This window comes from Lonchura striata, unplaced genomic scaffold, assembly GCF_046129695.1.
Source record: "Lonchura striata isolate bLonStr1 unplaced genomic scaffold, bLonStr1.mat Scaffold_149, whole genome shotgun sequence".
Lineage (NCBI taxonomy): Eukaryota > Metazoa > Chordata > Aves > Passeriformes > Estrildidae > Lonchura > Lonchura striata.
Window position 1 is genome coordinate 199,060 of NW_027461098.1, and position 21,620 is coordinate 220,679.

The 21,620-nt window shown below is 48.3% G+C and overlaps 3 protein-coding genes across 6 annotated transcripts; 1 reads left to right on the forward strand and 2 right to left on the reverse strand.

Annotated features, from left to right (window-relative positions):
* Positions 1 to 240: 240 nt before the first annotated feature.
* Positions 241 to 4,621, reverse strand: GEMIN6 (gem nuclear organelle associated protein 6). 2 transcript variants are annotated; one of them, XM_021538597.3, is made up of 3 exons: positions 4,518 to 4,621; positions 3,401 to 3,546; positions 241 to 1,590 (listed from the first exon to the last, which is right to left on the reverse strand). In XM_021538597.3, exons 2-3 carry the CDS (start codon positions 3,526 to 3,528, stop codon positions 1,170 to 1,172), a joined length of 549 nt encoding a protein of 182 aa, XP_021394272.1. In that variant the 5' UTR covers positions 3,529 to 3,546; positions 4,518 to 4,621; the 3' UTR covers positions 241 to 1,169. The 2 variants fall into 2 exon arrangements, with proteins under 2 accessions (XP_021394272.1, XP_077646755.1); XM_077790629.1 differs by having other exon boundaries at positions 4,493 to 4,597.
* A 247-nt stretch (positions 4,622 to 4,868) lies between these two features.
* On the forward strand, positions 4,869 to 12,674 carry SRSF7 (serine and arginine rich splicing factor 7). Its single transcript, XM_021538596.3, has 9 exons — positions 4,869 to 4,945; positions 5,251 to 5,431; positions 5,563 to 5,739; positions 6,629 to 6,703; positions 6,794 to 6,895; positions 7,260 to 7,313; positions 9,348 to 9,392; positions 9,966 to 10,001; positions 10,926 to 12,674. Exons 1-9 carry the CDS (start codon positions 4,918 to 4,920, stop codon positions 10,978 to 10,980), a joined length of 753 nt encoding a protein of 250 aa, XP_021394271.1. The 5' UTR covers positions 4,869 to 4,917; the 3' UTR covers positions 10,981 to 12,674.
* On the reverse strand, positions 6,775 to 20,766 carry GALM (galactose mutarotase). Of its 3 annotated transcripts, XR_004147953.2 has the most exons (9): positions 20,393 to 20,765; positions 19,784 to 19,938; positions 16,878 to 17,084; positions 15,458 to 15,539; positions 14,367 to 14,508; positions 14,099 to 14,273; positions 13,522 to 13,633; positions 8,199 to 8,374; positions 6,775 to 6,880 (listed from the first exon to the last, which is right to left on the reverse strand). XR_004147953.2 is itself a non-coding variant. In XM_031504200.2 (8 exons), exons 1-7 carry the CDS (start codon positions 20,586 to 20,588, stop codon positions 13,556 to 13,558), a joined length of 1,035 nt encoding a protein of 344 aa, XP_031360060.2. In that variant the 5' UTR covers positions 20,589 to 20,766; the 3' UTR covers positions 6,796 to 6,880; positions 13,522 to 13,555. The 3 variants fall into 3 exon arrangements, 2 of the variants coding, with proteins under 2 accessions (XP_031360060.2, XP_021394269.2); XM_031504200.2 differs by lacking the exon at positions 8,199 to 8,374 and having other exon boundaries at positions 6,796 to 6,880; positions 20,393 to 20,766; XM_021538594.3 differs by lacking the exon at positions 6,775 to 6,880 and having other exon boundaries at positions 8,041 to 8,374.
* Positions 20,767 to 21,620: the final 854 nt, after the last annotated feature.

The following is a 21,620-nucleotide window of genomic DNA, read 5'->3' on the forward strand; positions in this document are numbered from 1 at the left end:
GCCTGTGCCGAGCGTGAAGGAGCTGATGCCATGGGTCTTATTCCACGTTCAGGAGTGGGCCCTGCCTTGGAACAAGGCATCCCCCAGTTGCTCCAATTCCCTTATGATGGCTCACACCTCGGGTCCATCCCAAGCAGCCTTGGGAGGTCAGGCCCTGGTTTATCCCCTCATGTCTGACATGCAGCTGGAGCTGTTGTGTGTTGCCATCTCCCAACCTTTCCAGGGAGACACACACAGTAATGGATGTGCAGCAGACATTTTTTAAGAAAAAATCAACACAAACCTGACAGATGACAAGTAATTGTAGGTAAATGCCAGCACGAATGAGAACAGCCTTTTAAGAACAAGGATTAGGCAGACTTTCCAGTTGCATTTGAGCACACCAATGTGCTAATCTCCTAATAAGGCAGAACAAATAACTGAGATAAATGAGGCTTCTAAATGTTCCTCACTGCATTAATAATCTCAGGAATAATCACACAATTATTCCTGCATCATGTGTTGGTATAAACTAGAAACACAAACTTACTGAATTGCAACACATTTTCCTTTTACAGAACACTGGTTTCCCAAGCACTGCTGCTCTAAAACATCAAATATAGATAAGTTTTAAAACCTGCTATTTGCCTGCTAACCTTCCCTAATAATTTTACAAACTTGGACGTGCATTGTAATTCATGTTCTAAACTAGGAGAACAGTAATGGAAAAACAAGGAAACTGCCAGCCATGTAAACAACAAAACAGTTTTCTGAACATTTTTTTTTCAATTTGGTTTGGGAAGTCCAGGTGTCATAGTTCTCTTTCTATAAAAAAAAAAGGAAAAAGAATCTGCTAAGCAGTTCAAATAAAGGTACCTTCAGCACGATAATTAAACTAGTTTTAAAGGGAAAACAGTTTAAATGTATTATGTATCATCCTTTACAATACTGTTACAAGAACTCTGACAAATTAAACTGATAAATCGGTTTAGTACAACAGCTTGCTTCTAATAAAAATAGCACATGAAAAAATGCTTGTGCTGTGAGTTTATACTTTTTGTTTTATTCCTTCCTTTACATAAAAAAAAAGCCAAGACAAAAGTACCCGAAATGCAGCTTTTGTGCAAACAGTGAGCATTGACACCCAGGAGAGTTCCTGAAACAGCCCAGTTCCTAAAGCAGGAGAGCTCCTAGAGAGAAGCCTCTGCAGCAGGCTCGGCGCTGCTGCTGCAGGCAGCCCTGCAGCCCTGCAGCCAGCCCTGCAGCAGGCCCTGCACGCGGGCCAGGATGATCTCGTTGGTGCTGCTGCACTGCTCGGGGCCATACGGGGGCTCGATGGTCAGCACCCCCGCCACGCTCAGCGTCCTGCCCAGCTCCCCCTGCTCGCCCACGGGGATGTGGTTTGTCTCCAGCCACGTCTTCAAGGCGTTCTTCCTCTTCTCCAGCTCCTCGGGGCTGTAGGCTTGGCACTCCTCTGGCTCGAGGATGTGAGCGAGGCGGCGCTTCATGTCACTGTCCCCTTCTTGCAGGATCTCGACCTCCTGAATGGCGTGGCCCATGACGAATGATATGGATCCTTTCTCGTTCTCTGGGAACATTGCGAGGACAATGCTGTCAAGGAAGGAAGATTGTGTAAGTTCCTGTTCTTAACTGAAGACTGAGAAGCAGCCTCCAAGGTTTTGGAGATAAGAGCTCATTAGCATCAGTCTAATCCAGGTATTTAGGCAATACCCAGCACCCAGCATTTTCCTTTCAAAAGCACGCTGCTATACCCTTAAAATACTAAAAATGTGGAGCTCTGCAGGGAATTGCTGGTCTTGAATTTGAAACTGCTCTAGACACTATCAAGCAGAATATAAACGTACACTTTGCTTTGAAAAAATAAAGTCTGGAAATCTAAATATTTTTGTGCAGCTTTCCCAACACTGCTGAAGAACCTAAAACATTTCAACATTCAGAAACAGTGATACTTTCATACATACAGCACTTCGAATGTTGAAGGCAGCTAACAACACCAGAACTTTTTAATGAAAGAACAGTCATATTTATTGATCATTGCTAAAAGAATACTTTTTTTATGACTGTTGCCAGTTTATAAAATGAAGATACAACAGGAACACACTACAGAAGGCTCAGGCTCACATTGTAGAAGCATGCTGTTTTCCCAAGGGCACTTGCATCTCAGAAGTCATAAAATGCAAGTAGGAAGGCAGCTGGTTATATTTCTAGGATCTCTCCCTCCTGTATCAACAAACAGCATCAGAAACCATTTTATTCCTCTTCTGGGAAGCACAACTCCAGACCTTGATGCCAGCACTTCACTAGCCTATTATTGCCACCATTAGTGGAAGTAGTGACTTTTTGGGATGCAAGATATGCCTTAATTTCAGCATGGACCATCACCAGAATCACTCACAGCTGCATGAACCTTCCTTACCAAAATGATAGGAAACTTCATGAGATTATTGGAGCAACTTCAGAGCTGAAGCAAAAACCAATTCTTCTGAAACACATCAGAAGCTGAATGTTTTAGTTTTCAGCCTCCAGCCTGTGTTCATATGGGACAAGCTCACATCCAATAAGGTATGAAAGAGCTCTGGCAACAAGGAGACAAATATCTGCCCATTCCCGGGTGCATTTTGCCTTTCAAACCCTGTTTTCAAGTTACTCACTTGAGATACCAGAGATGTGTGGTACCACTTTCTGTCCAGTGCCCCTGATTTTCCCTTCTTGCTCTCCAAAGAAGCCTCAACACCTTCCTGGGCATCTGGCTGGAGTTGAAAGCCAGACACCAATGGAAGAACTCTAGACAAAGGATTTCAACACCTAAAGCATCAAAAGCACTTCAGCACCCTTCGTAAAGCAGGGTTTGGTATATTACCAAAAGCAACCTTTAGCACATGGATTGCTGAGAGCTAATAGTATAGGTTAATATATAAGTTTTAAATAAGAATAAGTCACTTGGAATTATAATACTGTGTGATTTAATATGCTGTTCACTTAGCTTTACTTGCTTAGCATGAAGATCTGGGTTTGCTGAAGCCTTGGCTACAAGATGTGAACCTTCACCTTGAACACATGCAGTCAGGTGGTAGAGAACTGATTTTTTAGCAGTTCTCCTACACACTGGCACAGTGCTGAGTTTTGAATTTACAGTGAGAATAATATTCCTAGCACACTGATATTTTGGTTGTTGCTAAGCAGTGCTTATTCTAAATCATGGACTTTTTAGTTTCCCATGCTCAGCCAGAGATGAGGTGCACAGGAAGTACAAACCAGAAGATAAGAAGGCTGCAGCCATCAGCAGAAGCTGTAACTTAAGAAGATAACATTACATTTTTGCTCCAAGTAAGTTTGCTTCAGCCTTAGAACCTTTTCTCCTCCTAAAAATCTTGTTTTTCATAAAAGCTTTGGTACTTACGTGGCAGAAACTGGGTCAACAGTTAAAACCCATCCTTCATATTCATTTTTCTCAACAGCAACAACTTTCACCAATTTGTTCACATACGTTTCCCAATCTAGAGGGCTTTTTCTCTGCCAGTCATTCATATTTCCTACATCCAGGACCTAGAAAGCAACCAGATCAATCAGCAGATGCAGTCAATCTTTTTGCTTTGCTCTTCATGTCAGAACTGGGTTTGCCTCCATGTAAAGATTTGTCTTTAGCAAAACTCGCCTTTTTTTTTTTTTTTTTTTTTTTTAAGCAGACATTCACACAACTGGTTTGCCTAAAGCTGCATTTCTGTAATTCCCCACGGAGTCAGCTTGTTTTTAAAGGCACACAGCAAAGCCTCAGACCCCACTGTTGTGATCACCTTACGCCTCCCCGTTGCATCTAACACTCCATCTATTGCTCTGCCTTCTTACAAAACCTCGGAGGTGAAAGTTCAGCGCGTCTCGGGTGCCGAGCCCTTCCGCCGCCCGTGGCTAAGCGTTATCCAGGCGGCTCTCTCCCCATCCCCTCCGCTGGAGCACAGCAAGTGCTGTTCACTCTGTTCCCGTCCGGCATCCCCAGCCAGCGCTCCGCCGGGAGCGGGGCCGCAGAGCCATGGGCGCAGCGCGGCTCGGGAGCACCGGGGGCTGCAGGGCGCTCTCTTCCCCGGAATGCCTTTTTTGCTCCTGGTTGTAGAGGTGCTTTTAGCAGGCTTTGCCGTGAAGGTGGGAAACTTGATTCCAACATCCACCCCCAGCCCACACCTGCCCTATGCCAGCAGCACTCCTACAGAGCTTCCAGCTGCTAGTCCTTGATTCGGTTATTCGTTAGGAATTTGCAACAGTTTTGAAAGTGCTAAAACAAAAAATATAAAGGGTATAAAATTTTGCAGGCTTAAAGGAGCCGTTTCCTTTTTTTCCTTTCTTTTTGAGAGTCCCAATTCAGCCTCTCCAGTACTACAGGGATTGTGTATGAATGGCTTGTGCCACTGCATTCAGCTACCGCTTTCTTTCAGCCACGGCTCGTGTATTAGAAAGCAGGGAGAGAAAATCTAATTGTTTCCTAAGAACAAGCACTGGCCTGCACTCCAGAGGCGGCTACGCACCAGCTGATGGGGATATCACCTCCAATACTGGATGCGTCCAGGGATCGCTCCCACTCAGGAGATGCCAGGCCAGAAAAGCCGCGCTGGCTGTGCTCCCAACGGGCAGATGACCACCTGCAGCAGCAGCAGCAGCAGCGGGACGGGGACTCCGCGTTCCCAGGGAAAGGCTCTCCCGCTCCTAGAGAAAGGCTCTCCCGTTCCCAGGGAAAGGCTCTCCCGCTCCTAGAGAAAGGCTCTCCCGTTCCCAGGGAAAGGCTGTCCTGTTCCCGCCGCCGCCCCCGCTTCCCGTTCGTGAGCCCGCCCCGCGCATGCGCGCCGCCGCGCGCGGGGGAGGCGGGGGAGCAGGCCAGGGGGCAGGCGCGTGCGGCGGCGCGTGCGCGCGGGCGGCGGAGCCGTCGGGATGTCGCGTTACGGCCGCTATGGAGGCGGTGAGCGCGCCGGGGGCCGCGGGCGGCGGGCGGCTACGCGAGTGGGAGGGGGAGACGACTCGGGGAGAGAGGAGATTACGGCGGGGAGCTTGGCGGCGGGCGGGCATCCGTGGGAAGGGGAGAAATGCGACGCCGTTGCCGAGGCCGCCGTTGTCGCCGCCGCCATTTTGCGTCAGCGGCCGCGGGGCAGGGCGCGCGGCGAAGGCGGGAAGGGGCCGCGCGGACAAGATGGCGGCGGCCGGGGCAGGGCGGGCAGCGGCTGAGCCCGCGGCCGGCCCCGCGCTGAGCCCCGCTCGTCCCCGCAGAGACCAAGGTGTACGTGGGGAACCTGGGCACGGGCGCCGGCAAAGGCGAGCTCGAGAGAGCCTTCAGCTACTACGGACCTCTGAGAACCGTGTGGATCGCCAGGAACCCGCCGGGGTTCGCCTTCGTGGAGTTCGAAGACCCCCGGGATGCCGAAGATGCTGTCCGTGGACTTGACGGGAAGTACGTGTCCTTTTTACGTGTCTGCCGAGGCTGCCGACAGAGAACCGGGGTTTATCTCGGCGGTCCCTGTGTTCTTCTGGTTCATCACGGACTGAAAGGTTTAACCGAGACCCTTCGTGGACTCGTTCCAGGGTGATCTGCGGCTCCAGGGTCAGAGTGGAAGTTTCCACAGGGATGCCGCGCCGCTCCCGCTACGACCGGCCCCCTGCCCGGCGCCCCTTCGACCCCAACGACAGATGCTACGAGTGTGGTGAGAAAGGCCACTATGCCTATGACTGTCACCGCTATAGCCGCCGAAGGAGGAGCAGGTACGTGCGGGGCCGGGGCGGCTGCGTTGCTTCGCCAGCTCGCTTTTGTCTAGTTCTTGTTAGCAAAGAACACAATGTTACACCAGTTTTCTTTAAACTTTAACGCTAGAATAAATGTATAGGTATATATTACAATTTGTTGCTATTTCTATCAAATGTTAATATCTTAATAATCAACCTGGTCAAAACCTTTCAGGTTTCTTCGTTTGAGTCAGTCGCCTTGATTCAGAATGTCACGAGCCTTAAGATTTCATGCTGAGGCGCCTTGCAAATCCGACACTTAAGATCCTCCTAGACCTTGAGGTGATCAGCATAAGAGGCCAGATCCCCTCGAGCCATCTACACGTAGCTTCACCTTATTCTTTAAGGGCAGAAAATTTGAGACGGTGACCGCCGTAAACAGTAAATTTGGCATTCAATTGGGGCCCCCCTCCGGTTTAGAAAGAGGAACACCAGATTGACCACATTCCCACCTAGAAAAATCTTCTTGCGTCAATCAAGCCTCACCCTGGCTCATTGGGCTGTCAGTTTGATCGTCGTTAGATTGAAGAGAACACCTACCTAGATGCAGCGCTCGCCTATAGATACTTCTAGATCGTCTAGATCTGCTAGACCTTGGGCCAAAGAGGGTCGACCTGCAAACTTGCAAGGTTTATTTTAAATACGCATTACAGTGTTTTCTATTCTAATGTAATTCTGCAATGTAATTCAGCTTTTAACATTTTTCTAGGTAGTAAAAATGCTCAAGACAAGTAGGCCCAGACATTTTTCCAACTGACAGATGCTAGTTCTTTAGTTGTCTGAAAAAAGTTTTGACTTCAGCAGGGCCTCACAGGTGTGGGTTGCTGCAGCTGTCTGCTGATACCTGTTTTTTCTAACCTAAACCCAGGTCCCGGTCCAGATCCCGCTCGAGGTCCCGAGGAAGAAGGTATTCCCGGTCACGCAGCCGCAGCCGTGGTAGGAGGTGTGTTTGAGTTTGTCTTTTATTCCTGTTGCCTTCTTTTGCCCATAAAAAGCTATACTTGAACAACTCTCGGAATTGCTTTCTTTGTAGGTCCAGGTCAGCTTCCTATCGTAGGTCCAGGTCCGTGTCTCCTCGAAGGTCCAGGTCTGTGTCTCCCCGCCGGTCACGGTCAGCTTCCTTGAAGAGATCAAGGTAATTAAGATTAATTTTTACTGTTTGGTTTATTTTTGTTACTGTTTTCTTGTTTTAATTAGATTCCAAAAGGTATTGGATAGCAGATTTCAAAAGGTGCTGATCTGTAGAATTCAGCATGCTTTAAAATGTTTCTGACAATTCTAGTTAAATCTACAGGTGTGCTAATGAGTTCTGAGCCCTTACCTTGAGACAGTGGCATCTCCCATGATTGAATGTCTTTGTCTAAAATGTGTAATGATCATGTAGGTATATGATCATGTAAGTCTTAAGTTCACAAATGACAATTTACATAGTGCTGTTATTGTCATTACTTTTTCTTGAGTTTATTTGTTTTTAATTTATCTCAATTTTTTAATTTCAGGTCTAGATCAAGATCCAGATCTAGATCCAGATCGGTTACATGGCCCCGAAGCAGGTATGTGACCATAGGTAGTTGGTAAAAGTTGCTTAAAAGTCTCAATAGGCTCTCTAACAACTGTTAAGTTTTTTTCCAGAAAAAGATGTGTTTTCCCTCCACTAACCTAGGGGTCCATAGTTTTAAAATGCAGTGCAGAAGATTGTTCTTCCTCTTTTTATTCTTTGGCATACCACTAACATCTAGGTTACCATAGTCATCATAAATACTGGTTTGATTGGGTTGCATTAACAGCTAACAAATGTAGAATTAATCTCAAAAGTTTATTTTTCTTCGTGTAGCAGTCACAAGATTGTGGATTCTTCCCATTATTTTTCCGAGAAAGCAAGATGCCCTTCAGTAATGTGTTATTGTCTGCAGCCAGGCAAGGCTTGAAGGGCTTGCTGGTGTCCTGAGTGTTACAGCTGCAGTTCCAGCTCTGTTGAATATCAGTGTCAGTCTGCAGGAGCTGATTTTGGTTTGAGATAAACATCTGTGAGAATTATTGTGCACCAATAAACGTGTCACAAGGATGCTGTTCATTCCCTTATACTTTACTTGATAGTAAGTGCAGCCTGTGCTTCATGGAGCCTTGTCCTGGCAGCAGGGGTGACTGGGTGTCCTAGACAAGAACAAGAGTGAATGGAAATTCTGCTCTGGATATGGAGTTGCTTATGGCCTAGCCTGTCCTTGTGCCTGCTGTGCTGGTTTTAATGGCTGCTCTTTGAAACAAGGAACAATCAACCATGAAGAAACACTAAAATACAGGATGGCTTCAGCTAATGGCAGCAGGTGGAAAAGCCCACAGCTGAAGGTGGCATTTTCTGAGGACAGCAAGCAATGATGGGAGTTGTAAGGGAAAGGAGAGATGAAGACCAGATGGCTTAATTAAGAGCAGAAACTCACACAAATAGTCCAGAAGCTGGTAAAGAGGGAAGAAGGTTGCCCAAGGCAGTATAGCAGTGTGTTTCTGTGGCTAAACCCTGTTGAATCTTTGTGCTGGTTGTTCCAACGTGACTTCATCATGGCTTATCCCTGTCCACTGTCAGTGGTGAGCCAGAAACAGCTACAGTCAGCAGACCCTAAAAGAGAAAAACATCTTGATATTACCACCACTGTTTTCTCTTTTTGGTACCGTGCTGGTTTTCTGCAAGGTAAAGGATACTTGTAGTGACACTTCTGGACTATTGTGTAACACTTGGCATTGTAAGTAGGGATTAAGTGACTGAGGCATAGGAAGTTAGAAATATACAACTAGGCAGAAGTGGCAAAAGAATTGTGCTTATGTAACTGAAATATTATTTCTTCACAGAAGAGTCCAAGGAATGCATTGCACCCAGAGACAGGCTCTGGGTTTGTGAGGGAGACCGATTAAATGAGTACATTACATTGGCTGGTTTGACAGTGTCACAACACACATCTGGAAATTGTTCTGGAAAGCCTTGGGTGTGGAATGTAGAGTGCTAGAGGGAACCTCAAAATTTCAGTGAGGCTTTCAGGCAGTATTAGTGTTCCTGTGGTGCAGCAGCCTCAAAGGTGGATATTTCCCACATTTTTTCCATAAGAATTGAGTTCAAATGTTAAAAACAAAAAACAAAAAACAAAAAAAAAAAAAAACAAAACAAAAAAACAAAAAACGAACAAAAAAAAAAAAAAAACTTGAAGTAAGTGGCTATATAAGAGGGCCTTCACAGAGAAGATATTTCTAGGAATGAGCTGTCTGCAACTGCAGTGTCAGATGCTGCTCAAGGCTAATAAAACCTGCATGGCTTTTTATTAGTTCTCTGAAAATACTGGTCAGGATTTGGGTTGTTCCTGTGTTCCTGCCACCTGTATCAGCAAACACTGCTCATCAGATAGGGACCAAAGTACAGAGCAACATGTGCAGCATCCATTTAAAAACACTTCTTTGGAAACTTAACAGGCAAAACCCTGGAAATGTGCAGGATTCTGTGTATTCAGCATGCAGTGCTCATCCACTGGGTGTGAGTCCTGTCCTAAATATGGGAACCTGCATGCTCTTGTTTCCCTGCTGAGCTGTGTCTTTCCTTGCAGGTCTAGGTCTCATGGCAGATCAAAGTCTGGCTCGCCGGCTAAGAGGTGAGCGCACACACACACAGCCTGCAGTAGCATCTCAGATTTAGGTTTGCATGATTAACACAGCCTGGTCCTTTAGGAAAATATCCCCCTAACAGGGGTCCCCAGCTAATTTCTTTGTGATATGACAGAAATTATAGCATTTCTTCTGCAGCTCTTGGGAATGTGTTCCTTATCTGTCTCTGGGTTTTCATTAACTCTTCATGTTTTCCAACATAGTACTAATTTTTTGTGCCTTTGTGCTCAGTCTGTTAATTTTTTCTGTCAATGAGATAAAGAGCTTGAACTGTGTTAGTGCTTTTCTTAAAACAGCAATCCGGTGATGTTGCTTTTCTCAAAGCCTCATCTTAGCACCACCCCTTGTTTTTCTGTTTGCTGAAGAAAGTTGTTTAAAATGCATCTCCACAGTAAATAAATGGAGAATCCCTGTCAGAGTAAAAGTTGATCTGAAAACTGAGATGGGAAAGACCTTCTGGCTAGATTCCTTATGATTTGCTTTCTGATAGGTTGGGGCTTTTTTAAACGTAAGAGTTGCATTTGACATTTAAGCTGCATTGATGCTTTCTGTTTTGGCAGCCGGTCGAAGTCCCGGTCACCGTCTCCAAAGAGAAGGTACGTTGGTGTCCCTACTGATAGCGTAGGCTCCGTAGAGTTGGCATTTTAGTGTCTGCACTGATCTCTGCTGAGGAGTGTGATTGCTGCTTGTAGCAAAGTACTGGAAAGGTATTTTGCTGAGATCTCTTTCACAGCAATAATGTGGTTGTGGCTTTCTATATAGTAATATGTATGTGGTGATAAATGCTCAGGGTTATGTAGCAGTATCTTGTCTGCTCCCCTATTCCTTTTGTTCCCTTTGGTTCCAATAAAACTAACAGTTATATTGCACAGAGACTGATGAGCTTAAAGCATAGCATAAATGTAGAAAATCAGCTTTCAGTCTCATTGAAAGCTACACTGACATTGGGGAAGGTAGAGTGGAGTACCCTGGCACAGCAGTCAAGGAATGGAAGATCAGACCTCTTATGTTCAGTGCTGTTAGATTATTTTTTTCTTTTGCAGTAAGTCAGTAAATAGTTCTCTCTCTGTGTATATGCACAGAGTAATGTGTAGAATTTGTGGAATGACAGAAACAGCAGCATTTTTTCTCTAATTAGAATTCTTTAATAGATAATTTTTACAAGTTTAATGTCAATCACAAGAGCATCAAAGAATACTCATAAATGCTGAGTGATTGCCGTGACAGGTTTTGACAAGCTGCTGTATCAGAGCAGTGAAGAAGTATCATGCCCCTTCAGAAGTCGCTATAAGTAATACCCTTTAGATGGCCTTGCAGTGATTTCATTTTAAAAATAACAGTAAAGAAAAAAAGTGTTATCTCCAGATCATCAACCTGTTAGCTTTTGTCAGTAGTGATTGGTTATTTTATTTAAAAAGTGCTTAAAAAGAGCCAGTCTGGTATACTCTTGTTGCTTTTTCCTGTATTTGTGATTCCCAAGCAACTACTGAAATGTTAATTGTGGATTGTTTTCCTTTCAGCCGTTCACCATCAGGAAGCCCTCAACGAAGTGCAAGTCCTGAAAGAATGGATTAAAGTTATGAAGTTAATCTTTTAGGAAGAAAGCTATTTTGCTTACATTATTATAAGGGATTTTGTGGTGTCTTTGTAAATGTAAGAATGTAGATAGAAGAGTATATCAACTAAAATTTGGCATGATCTGGGTCTTCTGAGTTAGTCACAGCAATAGACTAGCACAGGTCTCTTTTTATTGTATGAATTAACTTCCTGTGATACGAAAATGTGGGACTTTTTTATTGGCACATTGAAATAAAATGTGTATTTTTAACTAAAACTTCTCTGAAGTAACCCTGCTGCTTCTGTTAACGTTTGGGTAATTTTAGCTGTGTGCCATGTAACGTGGATGAAAAATGTCAAAAATGGGAATCACTAATCCCAGCTGGTGTCTTCTCAAGGTAGTCACTTTTCACATGTACTGTTGAATGTCTTTGGTGAAAGGATTCCTGTTCTCTTCAAAATGGAATTTAGAATCCATCTCTGTCTGCAGATGGATAAAAATTTGCATATACCCTTTTCATTCCTTGATATTTAGAGGGCATTCATTTTTCTGCCTGATCTGCTTATTCTGCAAAGCTCATTCTCTGGTGTTTGACTGTTGATACCAGATGGCCCAAAAATGTAAGGATAAACTTGCCTCCCAAACACATCTTTTAAGCAACTAAATATGCAGAAACCTCTAAAGGTAATAGAAATAATTAATAACTTGGCATTTGCTAGTTTCACTTCTTGCATTTTTTTAGTTCCTTAGGCTATTGATGTAAAGAAAACTTTTTAAAATATCTGAAGGTGTGCTTTCCTTTTTTGAGGGAAGGTCCTTAAAATGAAAGAATCTCAGCTGCCCTCAGGAGTTCTAACCTGTTTCACAGAAACTGGTATGGTTGTCAAGCAGCCCATATCCCGGAGATGGCTTTGTTGAATGATCCCAATTTCTTACAGCAAATACATAACCTGCAGGAGTCTTTATTTGTGTATAGGTGTGTCCAGTTGTCCTCATTCTGTACAAAGGACTTGTATGATAAAGCACTTCAACACAGATCACAGCAAGGGACTGGCAACAGTGTTGGACTGTGAACAGTAGGGTAGGCAGAGGGGTGAAAAGCATCTTTTCTTTTTGCTGCATTTGGCTATCTAGCAGAAATAAAGGCCAGTTTCAGCAACAAGTAAGCACTGAAATGGAAAGCCAGGCCTGTTTGGGCTTAATGAAATCTATCATAGCAGTTTGCTTCCACCGTGTAAACCACAGCAGAACAGTTTATAAATGAAATTACAAGAAGACTTTGTTACATGTGGGGTAACACGTGGTTCTGAAGAAACAGATTTCCTGTTAATAATGACTGCATGGAGCTTTTCTGGTGGATGAGTCAACAGTCCAGATCCTGAAGGTGCTGTTTGCTGCAGCATCCTCTGGCCTTTATTCCTGGTCCTCGCTGTGCCTGGATCCTCTCCGGGGCTCACCATGGCCATTGGTGCTCCAGGTGGATTCTGGCCATACTCACCAAATCCCACTGTGGCGGGCTGATACAGATGTTACCCTGCAGCCCAAATGCCTGAAGCCTGTGATAGGTGTTTGGAATATTTTACTGGTTGTGCATTGTGTACCTGGTGCAAGGCACACGTATGCCACTGCTCTGGAATTTCATCGCCTTTTTTTTTCTGTACTCAAGGCGAACCTGCTCTGCTCCACAATAAACCTGCAGACTGACACGACAGCTCTACTGGTACCTGTTTTTCAGTACCCAGAGACACTGGAATACCGAGCAGAAGAGCAGCTGAGGAAGCATGGTGAAGTGCTGCAGGCCATGGGTGCAACAGCATGGCAGGAGAAGGTGGGACATGATGCCTAATGTCAGCCTGTTTCCCTGCGGAGTGGGCTACCAGCTCCCTAATAGGATGGTGCTGTCATCCCCTGGCTTGTGCCAATTTTTCTGAACCCTCAGAAACATGGAGGTTTTCATCAAATAGTTCCCTCATACAAGGTTTTGGAGATTTCATGTGGAAACAGTGCTAGGATGACAGGTTTTCTCCTACAGTCGTATATTCAGGACTAAATGGGTGTGCCCACTTCAGCAACCAAGACAGAGCATAGGAGTTTAACCAGAGCATCCAGGGCAGCCAGCTGGGATAATCCCAGCACACTGTCCTCCTCAAAGCTGTCCTGCATCAGCACTGTACACCACTTGGAGCACTTTGATGGAAGGAGCAGATGTTGTAACAACCACAACTGCATCAGCCTTCCCACATGCTCCACATGAATATTACCAGATATTCCCCTGCTGTAGTTGGAGCTGTGATGTCATGCCCCTAAACAAGGTGTTTTCAGTGCATTTTTACTGCAAAACAAAACCCAGTGCCCAGGGTGAGAGGCTGGACAGAGTGTGAGACTTTTGCACAGACCAGACAGCAGCAGAGGTGGTGACAGGAGCTAAAGCCAGCAGAAACCACATGTGAAAACCACAGAGGATAAAGGCTCCTGTATCAGATGCATCACCCAGGGTGGTTGGAAAGCTCTGTTTGGCACCTGGCAGGATTTCTGGCTCGGCTGCTAGAGGCACTTACCCCTCTCAGTGCTGGGAGTCAGCAGCCCTTCTCCTCAAGCAGTGCTGAACACAAGCCATGTGGTGTGGTTGTATTCCTCACCCGGATGGAGCAGGACGTTGGGGAAATGAGGCTGGGGAGAAACAGCAGCATATCAGTGACTGAACACATTCCATTCCATGGGACCAGAAAGCATGGCTGCATGCCTTTGTTCTTCCCAAGACATATTCCCACAGCTGCCCCCAGCCATTTCCAGCAGCAGTGTGTAACCACCCGCGACTTGCCAGCGGGCAGAGTGGGTGAGTCCCACTGCTGGTTGAATCCAGGCAGAGGATGTGGCAAGGCCCCAGCAGGGCCATCCGCTCTGGACCCCCCAGCTTTGGGAAGTTGGGCTGCACAGGGCCAGTCCCTGCTGCGCTGACTGACCCCTGTCTAAAGCCACGGTGACGTTTGCCTGCCTCACTTCTGGCATCTGCAGTGTCCCCTTGAGAAGCAGACTCTGCTCCTCCATTTAGTGCCCCAGAGACATGGAGCGTGGTGGGGGTATGTCCCCTGCCACAGGACCCAAGTGACCATGGGAGGGGAATGGACAGCTCACCTTGTTAACGGCATCGGGCCAGTTCTGGGTTTCCAGGCAGAAAGCCGAGTGCCTGGAGTACGTGGCAGCACCTTTGCCCTTCAGGGAGCCATCCAGGTTGTTTCCGGTGTAAAACTGGATGCCAGGCTGGGTGGTGTGAACCTCCATGGTCCTGCCAGAGGGCGGGTGGAAAACCCTGCAGAGATGCCAACGGAGGATGACATGGGACTGGCTGAACGGGCACCTCTTGGCTCCAGGGGTGGGGACTCCTGCCAAGGTCCCAGCCTACCTGGCCACGAGGCGTCGATCCTGCCCCTGATGCAGGCAGAAGTTGTGGTCAAAGCCATCCAGGTGAAACTTCTGCAAGTGCTTGCCCAGCTCCACAGGCTGCCGGAGATCAAAGCCAGTGCCCTGCACGGCAGCCACCTCCCCTAAGCAAGGGGAACAGCAGGCTCAGCCATTCAGCCACATGCCAGCAAAACCTACCATGTCCCCAGCACAGCTGGCAGCTCCTGGGGACACTGCTGTACTTAGCAGGGACAAAGCACAGACAAGGAGCAAGAAAATGCATGAAAGATTGTATATGTACAAACCCAGCATTTTCTCCCTTGTCCTTGTTAAGACTGCTGTGGGCATGCAGTGTCCTGTGATAAAGCAACACAAACAACCCCAGGACATACTAAACACAGTGCAAAACAGTCACCCCAACCCAAAAGTGAGGGGTTTTGCATGGAGGGCAGAGTAAATGCCTTGAAAAAAAAAAAAATTAAACTGTTCCAATTCAGGCACTTACATAAAATACAGCAGGCATTGCACACAAAGTGTCTGTCTTTAATAATTGCACAAATCTTATTTTCACCCCAAGACTAAGACTACCCACACAAGAAGGAACTGCAAAAGGCAGTCGTAGCAAGCTGGCCACAACTAAGATGTGAAACAGCTCCATGGTGAAAGCAGCAGGGAGAAGTCGGCCACTGGATTGGGTATGGCCTTAAGCTCTTCCCCTATTTGTCCACAAGCATGGCACATCAAGCTGAGCAGAGGCCACCTGGACCGAAGAATCTTCTCCTCCAAATCCACAGGGAGCGTGTCTCCTGAATGGACTCACATAACAACCTCACATCCCCTGTGCCTCTGGCCCCATTTCCTGCTGCTCTTGCCTGTTCCCTGGGGCTGGTGATGGACCCAGTTACCAGCACCTGGTGCTGCCCACCCTGCTCACATGAAGTGGGACTGCACCCAAAGGTGAGGGCCCCGCTGTGCCTGGGGTCCCCTGGGTGCTGGTGTGCCCCCCTTGCCAAGCAGTGCTGCTGCCCACACCCACCAACATTGCTCAGAAGGATCACTTCCACCTGGTGCCACAAGCACGGCACTGCCTACCAGTAGGGATCTGGGTGTCATCCACAGGCAGGTAGGAATCTGCTTCAATGGAGATCTCGTGGTCATAGACATCCAGGGAGCCCTGCAGGAGGATGGGAAATGCTGGGATTCCTCTTGCAGCCACTGTTCAAGCAGCCCTAAGCACAGTTGTGAAATCACAGTGCACAGTGCTGCCCAGCTGATTTGGTAGTGCCTGGAGCACCTCCTGACCCTCATTCCACCTTGATCTTGGGCACAGGACAAAGGCACTAGCCCAGGCAAAAACCTTCATGGGCCATAGGAGCTGTAAATCCCACAGGGATGGGGCCATCAGTCTGTCTAGTACCTCACTGAGGGCTACCACCCTGCAGAGTGATGAGCCAAAACGTGCTGGGTACTGAGCACACAGCAGCAGGGAGAAGGGGAAGGAAGCAAGCAAGGGGAAATGCAACCCATCCTCCTGTCTCATCTGCATTGCTGCCGGGGTGTGCTCCTCCTCCTCTTCCACAGCCTCAGGAGTGTGGGCAGGGAACCTGCTGGGCTGGAAGGGGAGCAGGATCAAAGCTGAACCTTCAGGTCACTATCTAATCTGAGCAGCAATTTTGTGCCCAAAGGTCTCCTGTTCCTCTGGAGCACACCTGAGTTGCACGCTGCACGTGCTGATATTGCTGCACCTCTGGGAGCACCAGCAACAACAACTGCACAGCCATTCTCAGGGCAGCAGCCTGGGCACAGCTCCTGCTCGGAGGGGCTGGGTTGTCTCTCACACTTTTAAGAGCCTTTGTCTCACATCCAAATGTGACTGCACTGTGTTATCCTATGGCTCTGCCCAGCAATACTTTATTTCTCAGATCCTTTTCCTCCAAGCACAGTTATAAACTGTGAGATTAAGACACAGCTGCAATTCACTGTCCATGTGGTTAACAAGACCCTGTACAGGTGTGTAGGAGCCCTCTGCATCCGGCTGCTGCAGCCTTGCTAGTTGCAATCCTGGCTACCTTACATCCCCTTTCTGTGATGTTTCTTCTGCCCATTTTGACTTGGGTGTTTTGGTGCTACCACTCCAGGCCCTGATTTCAACCTGCATCACCCTTTCAGAAATGCCAGCAGAACACAATTAAGAAATGCCAGGCCACCACCAGGGCATGCCAGCTCTGCACCTCCTCCTTAATCTTCCCAAGGGACCAAGAGAGCAAAACTCCCCAGTTACACACAAAAGAATTATCATGCTCATCTGGATGCAGACTTGTCCTCAGCTGAGATCCACATGATTCAATCCCCTTCCTGCATGCAGCCCATGAAGCACAGAGACAACCTTCACTGCTGTGTCCCCAAAACCATGATGTGTCCCCAGACCAGGTTGGTGCCAATGACCATCCCATCCCCAGGCTTTCTGCCCCTGCACAGTGTTTCTCCACGGGGCCCATCTCCCCACACTTACCTGCCCTGCCAGGTTGAAGTACGCGTGGTTAGTCAGGCTGATGGGGGTTGTCTTGCTGCTCTGGGCCTGGTAGTTGATGGCCAGCTCCCTGCCACTAAGGGTGTAGGTCACCCAGACCTTCAGGTCACCAGGGTAGCCTTCCTCACCATCGGGGCTGAGCCGGAAGAAGCGGACACCATTTGGGAGCACCTGGGCGCTCCAGAGAACCTGCACGGAGCACGGCCTTGGTGGGACAGGAATGGGAACACAGAGCCCTTCCCTTCTGCCCCAGGCTGGGCTAAAAACAGGGACAAAAGGCACACAAGGGATGTTGCACTGAAACAAAGGCTTTTTCAATCACCTTTCCAAGGAAAACACAAGCACCAGCCTGCTCTTGGTCAGCCAGGACCACCAGCAGGGAACAAGCTTTCCACTGAGCAGCCAAACAAAGGAGGCAATTTGGCAGTCTGACAAGGATCTGTTCCAGTCTGTGTTATGCCATACCTGAGAGTCCACACATTTGGTTTTTGCCCTGCAGCTGGACTTACCCCCTTTCCGTGGATTTTCTCATGTGCAACACCACTTCAACAAGCTGCCACCCAGGCACTGGCTTCAAGGACAGTAAGAACACACTTGGGACTCCTGCCCAGGGCCTGGGGTTGGGCTAAATGGTACCAGATGTGCTGTCAGACACATCCAGAGACCTGGGACCTCTCTGGTTCTTGTCCCTGCCAGAGACCAGCACCAGTACTCAGCTTGGAACCAAACATGCTGGCAAGGCAAGCAAGCCAGCACACTGCTGCCCTGACAGCCTGTTTGGCCCTGGCCATGGACCTCATGCTGGGAGGATGGATGTCCAACAGGAGGCTCTCTGGAGCTTCACATTTCCCTGAGGAATAGTTAGTGTCTAATCAAAGTGGACAGATTTAGGAACAAGGGCCAAGGTAGCGCTGTTGAGTTGATCCCTCTCATGTCCTACACAGAGATCACCAACATGGGGGCATGGTCAAAAGCCAGCATTTTCACCAAACACAGAACCTAAGGGTGACAAATACACCTGGCTGCAGAGTAGGCCCTCCAACAAAGTGTGCAGTTTGACTGCAGCTCCCACAGCTACAGTAAGGATGCTGCGGATTTAAATATGAGTTTCTATTTAAGTTCTTTGGAAAAAAAAACTATTAAAGTCCAGGAAACGTACAGGTATCACTACTTTTTTTTAAGATAAGAGAGTTATTTTCAAAAATCCACCAGCACACTGCAGCCCTGTAAGTGCAGCTGCAGGATGCTCTCATCAGACCACATGCTGACCGCAGCACTGATGTCTGCAAAATCAGGAAAAGCTCAGAAGATGACCAAGATAATCACAGCTAAGTGCCAGTGTGTGTTTTTTGTTAGGGTTGACCAGCTAGGGCTCACTGTCTCTGAACAATGCCTGTTTCCTGGCTGGTGGGGGTCTTGGGCAGGTGTCCAAGCGTGCCCTGTGGGCCAGAGGACACAAAGCTCCAGCTGGGAGATGTCACTACCTTCTCCCCAGCAAGCTGGTGAGACTTCAGCAAGTAAGAAAGGTAAAGAAGCAGAAGAAGAGACCACATCCCCTGACTGCAGAAAACAGCCTGGAAGGCCTGGGTGTGGAGAAACACATGTTTTCAGCTGCAGATCACAGGTGTCAGGCTGTATAAAGAAACTTTAAACCAACCAAACTGTCCTCTTTGGAGGTACAACAGCCAAGCTATCCCCAGTACTCCCTTTTTTCTAAGGCTGCTGAGGAGCATTTCATCCCAACCTGATGCCAGTTCACACTGTGATTTTTTTTTTCAGGCACTCTGGCTTTTTTCCCATCAGCCTGGATTCCTCTCACAAAAAAAACCCATTAACCCCATGAAAGCAGCTGCACCCAGCACATTCATGTGCTCTTTGGGGGAAATGGTGGATCAGCTACTTGCTGGTTAGAAATGTACTTCATCCAAAAAACCCCAAGGCTTCAGGAGAGACTTCTGAGCCTGCTCTGCAATGGAGCAGGGTTATCAGCAAGGCTTTCAAGAGAAGAGGTCCTCCACTGCTCTTACCATCTGTATACAAATACCTGACTTGAGCAGCAGCTCTTGGGAGGAGAGAAAAAAAGCTGCATGCCCTGGGGCCAGGGAAAGGTTGTTTCGTCTCAGGAGGTCATAGGGGAGGGCTAGGAAGGAGAGACAGTGATCCTGGATCCTGGGGCATTCTGCAGGCCTGATCTAATCCCCCTCTGCTGTGAGGCAGAGTGACAGCCTGGGGATTTTGTCGCAGGATGGAAACTGCACCAAAGGGGGCAATGCAATGACTGAACCTGCAGCACCACCCTGCTCTTCCCTTACTGGGGAGTGCTGTCACAGGCAAACAACAATGATAAGTTTCTGCAAACTCATGTCCTTCTGACTCTGAGAGGAGCTATGGGCAGGTAGCAGCCATGAGACTGCAGGTAGAAATGAGTCTGCATGGAAGCTTTCTTTGGGCACGTGAACAACTCCATGTCACATCCAGGGTGGTGCAGCTGGTGCCTGAGGAGCCTCCACTGCTCCCGGGCTGGTCCTCACTGCTGTGTCCCAACCTAGGCTGTGCAGAAGCAGCCCAGGACAGCCCTTGCCCAGAGCAACCCTGTCAGAACTCAGGGGCTCATGAGGCTCAGGGCTGCAGTCACACAGACGAAGCACAGCAACCCTCAGCTTGGCATCCAAGGATGACATAAGTGAGTCCTGCAAACTCAGGCAAAGACAAACCAACCCAGCAGCCTGCAGGGTCTCACTTCCCCGTGTTCCTGCACTCACAGCACTTTCTGACCTGATTCAACTCAGTAACCACCAGGAAATTCTACAGGGTTCAGAAGTGTAGACATCACACACTCTTGCCACAACCCCACAGGTTGTATGCTGACAGGACACTGGAATTTTCACCTTGTCAAATCCCTTGGCTCCTCCATGCAGGCTGTTGGGCCCATTATTGAGGAACAGCTGATACTCCTTCCCGTCCAGGCTGAACCTCCCGTTTGCAATCCTGTTGGCAACACGGCCCATGACAGCACCGAAGAACGGGTGCTTCCTCGTGTAACCTGGCCAGAGAAACAGCACACGGTTAAACAGAACCATGGGAACAGGATGGGCGGTCTCCAGGAGTCTGCAGTCCCAGCGTTTCACAGGACACACAGCTCGGTAGTGCTGCGCATCTTTGATTAACGCAGCCTTGATGGGATCTTGTATTTGCAGATTTGAAGAAAAGGCCTCCATCATTGCCAGGTAAGGAATGACTCAGATCTGCCACAACAGAGTGGCACACCACCACCACCAGTGTCCCAGTTCCACATCCACCACAGAGCCCAGGAAAGGCAGCAGGAACTGTATCTAACTGTATCTCTTCAGCCCATGATTTTGGGGAGGTGGGGAGGGGTGGAGGGGGCCTTACAAGCAGGTCACGCAGTGTGGCAATAGACTAGTAAGTGCTGGTTAAACTGCCCGATTGTGCGTTTTTAATTTTTTTTTTTTTTAAAGAAACGTATTAAAACCCACCTTCTAAAGTGTCAAATCCTAGGACAACATCTGAAAACTGCCCATCCCTGTCTTTTGTCTCCAGAGTGGTGATGATGCACCCAAAGGACAGGATCTCCACTCTCACGCTGTCCGACTGTAAGACGAACTTCTCCACCTCTCCGCCTCCCTCCTCCGCGGCCATCCGCCCGAACGCCTCTCTCCGCACCGCCGTCATCGCTCCCCGAACCCGGCCCCCCCGGCGGGAGCCGCAGCCCTGCCCGGGAAGCACGGAGCCCAGGAGGAAGAAGCAATGGCGGCGGGAGCGGAGCGCTCGCAGCTCCAAAGGGCAGCCAGAGCAGCCCCCTCGCTCCCGCGGGCGGAGCGGAGCCGCGCCCGGCGGAGCGGAGCCGCGCCCGGGGCGGCCACCGGCGGCAGCGCCTCGGGGGCGGCCGGGGCAGCGGGGGGATGCCAGGGGAGGGAGCGAGGCGGCGGCTGCGCTGCCCGGCCCCTTCGAGGGGCGAAGCATCGCCTCCAGCAGCTCCCCTCGCCCACTTCCATCGCAACGACACGGCTTTCCCGGCCCGTGCACAGCGTGCATGACCAAATGCTGTTTGCTCCCCTTGTGCCCTCCCTCAGCCCGGCACAAGGCAGCGCCTGCTGACGGGGCTGTAAATCAGGCTCAGAGCATTTGCTGGCCGGGGGGCTGCTATTATCAAAGCTGTGGCTCTGACCCAGACTCCATCAAAAATCATCATCCTCTGAAATACCGATTTCTGCAGTCTTTGCAGGTATTTTCAGTCTGCGGGGAAAACCCCGGCAACATTTAAGTAATGTATGTGCACATTTTTGACCTCTCTAGTGCAAAGCAAAAGAGCACCTCACTACAATTTGTATTCCTATGAGGGCCCATTTTCAATATTTGTTCAAAGAACCAATAACTCCCATCAAAAAACCTGAATCGGTGAACCAGAGGTTGCTAAATATTAATTTCCAACACAGCCATTATCTTTTGACAAGACCAAGTACAAATTCCAAGTGAACACATAAGCCAAACTTCCCACCTGGGGCTGGGCAGAGATGGTTTGGAAATCTGCATTTCTTTGTTAGCAATGGCAGTTCCTGTGTTTCCTTCTGCACCTTCGCAACCCACGCTCTCTGTCCACAAACGACATTTGAAGCAAACATACTTTTTTCTGCTCATCAGTACCACCTCCCATGCAAGACAGGATAGGGAGCAGCTCAAATTTTGCAATAAGGAAGGCTCCAG

Excerpts from the sequence above, each read along its gene's own strand:
- SRSF7 (XM_021538596.3), top strand. The coding sequence starts at position 4,918 with ATGTCGCGTTACGGCCGCTATGGAGGCG. Across the intron at positions 5,740-6,628 it reads AGCCGCCGAAGGAGGAGCAG|GTCCCGGTCCAGATCCCGCT; the intron begins GTACGTGCGGGG and ends ACCTAAACCCAG. Across the intron at positions 7,314-9,347 it reads GTTACATGGCCCCGAAGCAG|GTCTAGGTCTCATGGCAGAT; the intron begins GTATGTGACCAT and ends CTTTCCTTGCAG.
- GEMIN6 (XM_021538597.3), bottom strand. The coding sequence starts at position 3,528 with ATGAATGACTGGCAGAGAAAAAGCCCTCTAGATTGGGAAACGTATGTG. Across the intron at positions 1,591-3,400 it reads GTTGACCCAGTTTCTGCCAC|CATTGTCCTCGCAATGTTCC; the intron begins GTAAGTACCAAA and ends CTTCCTTGACAG.
- GALM (XM_031504200.2), bottom strand. The coding sequence starts at position 20,588 with ATGACGGCGGTGCGGAGAGAGGCGTTCGGGCGGATGGCCGCGGAGGAG. Across the intron at positions 17,085-19,783 it reads GAGCCAAGGGATTTGACAAG|GTTCTCTGGAGCGCCCAGGT; the intron begins GTGAAAATTCCA and ends TGCTCCGTGCAG. Across the intron at positions 14,274-14,366 it reads GATCGACGCCTCGTGGCCAG|GGTTTTCCACCCGCCCTCTG; the intron begins GTAGGCTGGGAC and ends GCATCTCTGCAG.